Source organism: Mytilus edulis, chromosome 9 (assembly GCF_963676685.1).
Source record: "Mytilus edulis chromosome 9, xbMytEdul2.2, whole genome shotgun sequence".
NCBI classification, from domain to species: Eukaryota; Metazoa; Mollusca; class Bivalvia; order Mytilida; family Mytilidae; genus Mytilus; species Mytilus edulis.
Genome location: NC_092352.1, coordinates 71,510,121 through 71,521,071, shown reverse-complemented (window position 1 = coordinate 71,521,071; position 10,951 = coordinate 71,510,121). Strand labels below are relative to the sequence as shown.

Here is a 10,951-nt window from a genome sequence, read left to right as displayed (position 1 = left end):
CGCCACTTGCAGAGAGAAGCGCACATTTTATTATAAATATGAGTATAATATTGTTGAAAGTTCATATAAATATATAGCTATTAAGCAGCCTGTACTGGTTCCCCATACTTGTGGTCCAGAAATCTGAAAATAAATAATATGATTAATAATATTATTTATTTTGCAAAATGCTACTGTACACTTTGACTGCAATGGCTCGAATGGCTTTAAACCACATGAGTTCACTCGTGCATGAACTCAATATCCCAATCGAACCGACCTTACTATAATTAACCAAACACGTGTTAACTATAAACAAACAACATTTTACATGTTCGATTTTGTACAACTTTGATAAATACATGTCTTCTTTTCTATCGATCATATCCTGCATGCATTTAATAAATTTCACATCTATTAATTACGGATGTCCTTGATCTGGTATTTAACAGTTAATGTAACTAAATTTTAATCGTTACCGCTTCCTTGGATAAAACTTATTGTGATCAAGATGTTACTTCGATGGTTCATGTGGATATTTCTTTTATCTGATTGTATTGCAATTAGGACTAAAATAAGAACGAAAACAGGTAAAATTGAAGGTTTTGCTCAATCTGTTTTAAACAAGGAAGTCAAAACATTCCTAGGCATACCATTTGCTGAACCACCGATTGGTAACCTAAGGTTTAAGGAACCGTTACCAGTAGATAAATGGCAAAATATAAAACAAACGAAAGCTTTCCAAAAAGCATGTTCACAACCCGAAACATTCGGAACGGCTGTTCCTGTTGAAAACCAAAGCGAAGATTGCTTGTACTTGAACGCATGGGTGCCCAAGGGAGGAAGCAAAAAGAAACATGCCATGATTTGGATATATTATGGAGGTTTTATTGTCGGTGATATCCAACAATTTGACGGCAAGGTTCTCGCTGCGTCTGCAGACGTAATTGTTTTTACATTAAGTTACAGAACTGGACCGTTGGGATTTCTATATTTAAACGACACCGCGGCACCAGGTAATATGGGATTAATGGACCAAGGGCTTGCAATAGAATGGATATATAATAATATTAACAGATTTGGAGGAAGCAAGAAAAAAATAACTTTATTTGGGCAAAGTGCTGGTGCGGCAAGCATAAACTACCATATGTTTTCTAGCGTTACACAAAGATACTTTCAAAAAGCTATCATTATGAGTGCTGCAGCTGATTCTTATTTCACTTATCATTCACCAGAGGTTGCATTAGACACCGGTATTGCATTTGCTACAGAAGTTGGATGTAATGAGTCAACAGTAGAGGGCACTTTGCAGTGTTTACGGTCTCTAAATGCATCCACGTTATCAGCATTACAATTACCGACAAACCCAAAAGCTCCTCTCTTTTTTAGATCACATTTGCCAACAGTAGATGCACTCTCATTTGTTTCTGAGCCACCAGCTGAACTTTTGAAAGACCCCTTTAGTATACGTCCTATTCCACTTTTGGTTGGGGCTCTTAAGAATGAGTTGTCTTTCTTTATAACATATTTTGTTGGTCTGTTACAGATGCCTATAAACGTACTAGATGGAATTATCACCAAAGAAGAGTTGTTCGATTTAATTCCTCTTACCTTAGATGCAAGTAACGAAACATTGAAAGAAATAGCTGATTATTATCTTGCCCCTTATATGCCTGGGGAACCACCATCATACATGGATGTTCTAAATGACATAGGTGAGTGTGTTAGATGTGTGTGCAATACAGTATCACCACACTACGATCAAATTTATAAATAAACTGTTAACAAACTTTTAATTAAAAAAAAAATCTACCCGAAAAACTTTTCAACATTTTGGGTTTTCAATACTCTTTAAATTCGTACCTTTTTTATTCTTGTGTCACTGATGAGTCTTTTGTAGATGGAATGCGCGTCTGGCGTACAAACTTATTAACCTGGTATCTTTGGTAATTCTTTTTGCTATGTCTTATTTAAATTTGTTATTGCTGTTCATCATGTCATTGTTTCACGCATGCTATTATTTGATTCATGATTGAAAAATTTTCAATGCAAGTGATTGTTTGCATTTAATTTCAGGTTCAGATATAAATTTCCGATGTCCAGTTATAGATATCGCTAAGACATTTAACGATATGTATATAGGCCTTCCAGTTTATATGTACCTTTTTAAGCATAGATCGACAAAAAGTCCAACCCCGCCGTGGTTTGGTGCTTTCCATACAACTGAAATAAGTTACGTGTTTGGCGACCCACTCATCGACGATGTCAATTTTACTGAATCGGACAAGGTTGTTAGTGAAAGAATGATGAACTACTGGACTGCGTTTGCCAAAACTGGGTAAATATATCTCATTAAACAATATTTTATCGTTAGACCTAAAATTAATTGATTTCAGAGTCAGATTTTTAATATGCTTACTCATCTACACGTTAATCAGCTGGAAAAAGGCTTTCATAATATAACAGTCACCTGAGAAAAGGCTTTCACAACCTAACAGTCATCTGGGAAAATAGTTTTCGACCTAAGTGTCAGCCGAAAAAGTCTTTCCTCTTACATCTAAAAGGTGCCTGCTTTTGAAATATACACAATAGTAGTAGCTAATGGCAAACAAAGAAAAAATGTGGGGAACTAGGGCAACCTACAATACAATGAAACAGTTAAGGCAGTTTTAACATAGAATATCATTAAATGAAACCAATCACACCACATTTAAAAGCAAATAAAAAACAAACCATAAAACAATCCGATGCAAACACAAAACAAAGTAAAACATAACACAAACATGATGAGGCTGAAGGTTGCATTTCTGTAAATATAGACAACGTAATTTCTCATAGGAACTCCCTTTGCGGCTAAAACTGTGACCCTTTTACTATGAAGTTTCGTGAATTTTGTTTATATTAGAATGGAAAGTTGATATGCACTACTATTTTATTCAAAGGTCAAAACATTGGGCTGTGCGGCATATTTTCAACATTTATATGCCCTGAAACCTATACTAAAACTATGTACTACCCCTACCTTTACTTTTTGCCTACTTCAGAATTAGTTTTTCACCGCAATAGTATGTTTTATACGTTTGGTAACATTCCCAAGTTATGTCTCTATGAGATGACACATAGAGATCATATCTTGGAACCAGTATGTCATTAAATCAAATTATCTATGAATATTATATATTTCCCAAAAAGAGGCGTGGTTTTAGAAACAGCTACATTTATAAAGTGCAACCTGAATGAGGACAGTGAACACTTAAAACACCTTATCGAATATACTCTTTTCGTCAGTAGACACGCTGTGTTCTTAACAAAGCAAAATAAATAATGAAGCGTTTGCCAGGCAGTCCCCATTCATCTCTATTTGTATATTTTCAAATTGGACTTTTTTTTCTAAATTCGTGATATTCCTAACATATTTTGATACATTGAAAAATTGATGTTTTTAATTTAATTTCGTGTTAGAAATTCTAAAAAGCATTCTGTCATCCATCACCCGTCAAACGATTTCAATATCCTATCAAGTCTAGATGAAAGACCACAACGTGGGAAGTCAGAAACAATATAAATTAGACACAGAATTTAGTTATTCCAGAATTTAAATGCTACTAAAATAATTACCAAAACAACCAAAAACATGTATTAACTAGATTTGCCATTGCAAGCAATAGCGGATGGCACCCTTTCCACATTGCCAGACGAGCGGCATCCATTTGGAAAATTTGTAAAAGTAAAAAAAAGTGCTTCTACACATGCAAATCATCATTTTTGTAAAGTTTCATTAAGTTTGGAGCATTTGGAAATTTTGAACATTTTTGCTGTTTCCATGGTTACGGCGGCCATTTTGGAAATTCCAACTTCAAAATGCAACTCCGCACATGTCAGCCACTATTTCTGTGAAGTTTCATCCAGTTTGCAGCACTTTATTTTTTTTGGAAATTTTGAACATTTGTGCTGCAACCATGGTTACAGTAGATAATTCCAAAATTCTAAAAGCAGACATCTCATTGCCACATGTCATGTTATATATCAATACAGTTTCATTTACTTTGCTGCACTATTTTCTGAGAAAATACTGATTTTATGCATTTTTCCATAGGGTCAATGCAAAACTTGGCCCTAGTTTCCATGACAACGGCGGCCATTTTGAACTATCAAAATATTGTTTTGACATCTTGGCATACTGGGTCACATTTTCATAAAGTTTCATCCAGCTGGATGTTATAATGAAAGAGTTAGAATTTTTGATATTTGAGCTGTTTCCATGGTAACGGAAGCCATTTTGGAAATTCCAAAGTCAAACTGCAAATCATCTCATGCCAGTTACCATTCCTGTGGAGTTTCTTCCAGTTTGGAACACTTTGAATATTTTCGGATTTTTGCAGTTTCCATGGAAACGGCAGCCATCTTGACCATTCCAAAGTCAGGTGCACAACTTCATATGCTGGTCAACATTATGGTATAGTTCCATCAACATTGGTCCATACAATTCCGAGAAACTGTGTGGACAAAAAGTGTTGAAGAAGAATAATAAAAACTAGAATTGCCATTGCAAGCAATAGCGGATGTCACCCTGGTTCCCCAATTGCCACTTAACTGCTGCCATTTCGAAATATTACATCAGTAAATGCAGATATATCCATAACAAAAGATCTTTCTGTCAGTTTTCATAGCTTTATTTACGTTTTTCTGTTTTCAACAATTGTGCCGTTTCCATGGCAACGGCGGCCATTTTGGAAATTAAAAACTCAAAAGTCAAGTCTACAATAGCTAGGCAACATTTGTTTTAAGTTTCATTAAATTTGAAGCATTTTTGAGTTTTTCATATTTTTGCTGTTTCCATGGTAACGGCCGCCATTTTAAAAATTCCAAAGTCAAACTACTGCTGCATATTGTTCTTCCCCTAAGAATATACTATTATATAACATTTAATGTCTGTTGAACTATTTTAACACTTATGTTCTGGAATGTTCCATGAAAAATTCACCCCCCTCAAATTATGTCTAGAGACCCCCCAGTTGAAAAAAAATGTACCATGTTGAAGTGTGCATGACTCTCTTAATATCATAGAAGTTTCATATAAATTGGAACACATTTCTATTTTTCACATTTTTGCTGTTTCCATGGCAATGGCAGCCATTTTTTTAATTCCAAGGTAAGGTGCAAAACTGCACATGGTGATTAACATTATGTTATAGTTCAATCAACATTGGTCCATTCAATTCCGAGAACTAAGCCGGACAAAAAGTGTGGAATAAAAATAATAAGAAAAAAAGAATCGTACAATAACAATATGTCACCCGACCTCCGTCAGGGTGACATAACTAGATTTGCCATTGCAAGCAATAGCGGATGGCACCCTTCCCCAATTGCCAGGCCAGCAGCAGCCATTAGACAAATTTTGCAGTTTCCCTGGCAACGGCGGCCATTTTGAAAATTCCAAACTCAAAAGTCAAATCTACATATACTAGGCAACATTTGTAATAAGTTTCATTAAATTTTAAGCATTTTGAAGTTTTTGATATTTTTGCTGTTTCCATGGTAACGGCGGCCATTTTGAATATTCCAAAGTCAAACCCTCGCTGCAATTGTTTCTCTCCATAATCATTTACCATTTAATGTCTCTATAATAAATTTTAACATCGATGTTCTGGAATGTTCTGTGAAAATTCAAAGTTTTGACCTTTTTGCATTGTTTCCAAGGTAACAACAGATATTTTCAAAATTCCAACGCCAAATTCCACATCTTCCAATGTTCCTCATCGTTACTGTGAAGTTTCCTGAAGTTTGGAGCATTTTGAGAATTTTGAAATTTTTGGTGTAGTTTCCATGGCAACATAGTAGTTCCAATGGGTGCCAAAATCATCCAACACCTGTATATAGTGGGCACCTACCTTGTATTAAAATATGACGATTCTGAGTTAAAGCAAATCCAAACAGTTCACAAAAACCAAAAACTGGATTTTTTTCACATTTGTTCAGTTTCCATGGTAACGGCGGCCATTTTTTACCATTCCAATGTCTCTTGCACAACTTAACATGGCGGTTCATATTATGGTACAGTTCCATTATCATTGGTCTGACCAATTCTGAGAAATAGTATGGACAAAATGTGTGGAAGAATAAAAATAATAACTAGAATTGCCATTGCAAGCAATAGCGGATGTCACCCTGGTTCCCCAATTGCCACTTAACTGCTGCCATTTCGAAATATTACATCAGTAAATGCAGATATATCCATAACAAAAGATCTTTCTGTCAGTTTTCATAGCTTTATTTACGTTTTTCTGTTTTCAACAATTGTGCCGTTTCCATGGCAACGGCGGCCATTTTGGAAATTAAAAACTCAAAAGTCAAGTCTACAATAGCTAGGCAACATTTGTTTTAAGTTTCATTAAATTTGAAGCATTTTTGAGTTTTTCATATTTTTGCTGTTTCCATGGTAACGGCCGCCATTTTAAAAATTCCAAAGTCAAACTACTGCTGCATATTGTTCTTCCCCTAAGAATATACTATTATATAACATTTAATGTCTGTTGAACTATTTTAACACTTATGTTCTGGAATGTTCCATGAAAAATTCACCCCCCTCAAATTATGTCTAGAGACCCCCCAGTTGAAAAAAAATGTACCATGTTGAAGTGTGCATGACTCTCTTAATATCATAGAAGTTTCATATAAATTGGAACACATTTCTATTTTTCACATTTTTGCTGTTTCCATGGCAATGGCAGCCATTTTTTTAATTCCAAGGTAAGGTGCAAAACTGCACATGGTGATTAACATTATGTTATAGTTCAATCAACATTGGTCCATTCAATTCCGAGAACTAAGCCGGACAAAAAGTGTGGAATAAAAATAATAAGAAAAAAAGAATCGTACAATAACAATATGTCACCCGACCTCCGTCAGGGTGACATAATAACTAGATTTGCGATTGCAAGCAATAGCGGATGGCACCCTTTCCCTATTGCCAGGTGAGCGGTAGCCATGGTAACGGCGGCCATTTTGGAAATTCCAAACTCAAAAGTCTAGTCTACATTAGCTAAGCAACATTTGTTATAAGTTTCAATAAATTTGAAGCATTTTGAAGTTTTTCATATTTTTGCTGTTTCCATGGTAACGGCGGCCATTTTGAAAATTCCAAAGTCAACCTGCTCCTGCAATTTGTTCTCACCATAATTATATACCATCATTTAACACAAAATGTCTCTGGAATCAATTTAACATAGATGTTCTGGAATGTTCTATGTTAAACATTTCGCCTGTTTCCATGGCAATGGCAGCCATTTCGGAATTTCTAAGTATTGTCGGTACCACGGGGGCCCACCACCAACATCTGCAGAAAGTTTCATAAGGTTGGCTCTTATAACGAAAGAGTTAGAATTTTATTTTTTTTTTACATTTTTTGAGTTTCCATGGTAACCGCGGCCATCTTGCACATTCCAAAGTCAGGTGCACAACTTCACATGGTGGACAACATTTTAGCATAGTTCCATCAAGATTGGTCCATCCAATTCCGAGAACTGTCTTGGACAAAAAGTGTGGAAGAATAAAAATAATAAAAATAATAAGAAAAAAAAGAAACGAACAATAACAATATGTCACCCCAACTCCGTTGAGGGTGCCATAACTAGAATTGCCATTGCAAGCAATAGCAGATGTCACCCTGGTCTGCAAATTGACACTCAACAGCAGCCATTTCGAAATCGTCCATCAGTAAATGCAGATTTTTTATCTTCTGTTTTAAATTCCAATGAATTTGGAGCATTTTGATATTTTTTGAATTTTTTCTGTTTCCATGGTAACGGCCGCCTTTTTAAAAATTCCAAAGTCAAACTACTGCTGCATATTGTTCTCCCATGATAATATACAATTATATAACATTTAATGTCGGTAGAACTAGTTTAACACTTACGTTCTGGAATGTTCCATGAAAAATTCACCCCCCTCAAATTATGTCTAGAGACCCCCCAGTTGAAAAAAAAATGTACCATGTTGAAGTGTGCATGGGTCTCTTAATTTCATAGAAGTTTCATATAAATTGGAACACATTTCTATTTTTCACATTTTTGCTGTTTCCATGGCAATGGCAGCCATTTTTTTAATTCCAAAGTCAGGTGCAAAACTACACATGGTGATTAACATTATGTTATAGTTCCATCAACATTGGTCCATTCAGTTCCGAGAACTAAGCTGGACAAAAAGTGCGGAATAAGAATAAGAAAAAAAGAATCGTACAATAACAATATGTCACCCGACCTCCGTCAGGGTGACATAATAATAAAAAGAAAAAAAAGAAACGAACAATAACAATATATCACCCCAACTCCGTTGAGGGTGCCATAACTAGATTTGCCATTGCAAGCAATAGCGGATGGCACCCTTCCCCTATTGCCAGGTGAGCGGCAGCCATTTTGAAAATTCCAAAGTCAAAGATTGCATCTACAGATGTGTATTAACATTGTTGTAACGTTTCATTAATTTTGGAGCATTTTGAAATTTTTGAAATTTTTGCTATTTCCATGGTAACGGGTACCATTTTTAAAATTCCAAAGACAGGTGCCACTTTGGGACATGCCATGTTACATATCAATAAAGTTTCATCAGGATTGATGCTATATTCTTCAAGCAAATGCTTCTTTAATGTATTTTTCCATAGGGCCAATGTTAAACTTTCGCCCTGTTTCCATGACAATGGCGGCCATTTTGGAATTTTCTTATATTGTCACAACATCTAGGCATACCAAGGAACATTACCACTAAGTTTCATCCAGGTAGGTCTTATAATGAAAGATTTAAAATTTGCATTTTGTTTCACATTTGATCAGTTTCCATGGCAACAGTGGCCATTTTTTACCATTCCAATGTCTCTTGCACAACTTAACATGGCGGTTCATATTATGGTATAGTTCCATCAACATTGGTCTGCCCAATTCTGAGAAATAGTATGGACAAAATGTGTGGAAGAATAAAAATAATAACTAGATTTGCGATTGCAAGCAATAGCGGATGGCACCCTTTCCCTATTGCCAGGTGAGCGGTAGCCATGGTAACGGCGGCCATTTTGGAAATTCCAAACTCAAAAGTCTAGTCTACATTAGCTAAGCAACATTTGTTATAAGTTTCAATAAATTTGAAGCATTTTGAAGTTTTTCATATTTTTGCTGTTTCCATGGTAACGGCGGCCATTTTGAAAATTCCAAAGTCAACCTGCTCCTGCAATTTGTTCTCACCATAATTATATACCATCATTTAACACAAAATGTCTCTGGAATCAATTTAACATAGATGTTCTGGAATGTTCTATGTTAAACATTTCGCCTGTTTCCATGGCAATGGCAGCCATTTCGGAATTTCTAAGTATTGTCGGTACCACGGGGGCCCACCACCAACATCTGCAGAAAGTTTCATAAGGTTGGCTCTTATAACGAAAGAGTTAGAATTTTATTTTTTTTTTACATTTTTTGAGTTTCCATGGTAACCGCGGCCATCTTGCACATTCCAAAGTCAGGTGCACAACTTCACATGGTGGACAACATTTTAGCATAGTTCCATCAAGATTGGTCCATCCAATTCCGAGAACTGTCTTGGACAAAAAGTGTGGAAGAATAAAAATAATAAAAATAATAAGAAAAAAAAGAAACGAACAATAACAATATGTCACCCCAACTCCGTTGAGGGTGCCATAATAAGGAAAAAAAGAAACGTACAATAACAATACGTCACCCCAACTCCGTTGAGGGTGCCATAATAAGTCGTTTATATGTGCCCATATATATCATAGGATATTTTATCTTTTAATCGTTTTATGGCATCAGAAAAAGCAGATCGTGCTTAGTTGAACTTAAGTAAAACCAATCAAGTCAGGTATTTCTTTTCAATTATTCTAGATACGACGCGTTTATCTTGATCAAGATCTTTTTTAATAACAGTTTTGTTTTGTAGGAATCCAAATTTCAAGGGCGATAAGTGTGCCTGTAATGACTGGAATTTGTATGACAATCAGGACCGGAAGTATCTAATTATTGATAGCGACTGCCCACAAGATGGTGAAGCACTAAGAGAATTACAGTGTGCGTTCTTAAAGAATGTAACAGCTTCCAACTAAATAGGGAAGTATTTGAAAGTTGCGATTGTCAGTTGAAGATTTGAATGCAGTTTTGTAACTTCTATTCATATGTCAATGTATGTAATATTCCTAGAATGTTCAAAATAAACATGTATAGCATCATAAAAACGTTCATCGTCAATCCTACGTTTAATGGTCTTAGTAAATTACACCATTGAGGCGAAATTATATTCAACGTTATTCCATTTAACATGTTTAAAGCTTTAATTCATTTTTCGGGTTTGTCTTTTCGCTTCTAATTTGGGATTTTTTAGTATTCATCAGTTCTTCGACGGTTTTTTTTTGTTTTATTTTTTGGGGAGAGGTGTGAAAGGGGGTTGACTATTAAATAGTTTGGCCTCAGGCATCACTGAAGACACATTTAAAATTGTCGATATGCACATATGTGCAGTAAAATTGGTACCATTAATGGTATTTCATGCCAAAAATACATGTATTATTTCGTAAGTCATGCTATCTTAATCTTGATATGTTCTTTGTATACTTTAAATTCTGATATATTTGATATTTATACGTTTAACTTAAGGGAATACACAACACTTAATGGTATTAACTCTTAACTCTCTAACGATCAGCTGAACGTTTCAATCAGATTCTATCAGTAAAGAGAAATCTAGCTTCTCAATGATCAAAATAAGTGTATGTATCCAATTAAATTATTTCTGTTAAATTATATGGTTCAGATTTCTTTTTTTATTAGGTAAAAGTAAACATTTTGTCAAATTTTTTTGAAAATTAATTGAGCCAAATCTATAATTTACTTTTACAAATTTTGACTTGGATGGAGAGTTGTCTCATTGGCGCTCATACACATCTTCTTATATCTAGTCAAAGCATTGGGTA

General features: G+C 35.0%; 1 protein-coding gene across 1 annotated transcript; it reads left to right on the top strand.

Moving 5' to 3' along the window:
- Nucleotides 1-490: 490 nt before the first annotated feature.
- On the top strand, nucleotides 491-10,190 carry LOC139490157 (cholinesterase-like). The gene is made up of 3 exons (XM_071277008.1): nucleotides 491-1,694; nucleotides 2,056-2,317; nucleotides 9,925-10,190. Exons 1-3 carry the CDS (start codon nucleotides 491-493, stop codon nucleotides 10,085-10,087), a joined length of 1,629 nt encoding a protein of 542 aa, XP_071133109.1. The 3' UTR covers nucleotides 10,088-10,190.
- Nucleotides 10,191-10,951: the final 761 nt, after the last annotated feature.

Coding starts and splice junctions, on each gene's coding strand:
- LOC139490157 (XM_071277008.1), top strand. CDS start 491: ATGTTACTTCGATGGTTCATGTGGATATTTCTTTTATCTGATTGTATT. Junction 1,695..2,055: donor GGATGTTCTAAATGACATAG/GTGAGTGTGTTA, acceptor ATTTAATTTCAG/GTTCAGATATAAATTTCCGA. Junction 2,318..9,924: donor ACTGCGTTTGCCAAAACTGG/GTAAATATATCT, acceptor TTTGTTTTGTAG/GAATCCAAATTTCAAGGGCG.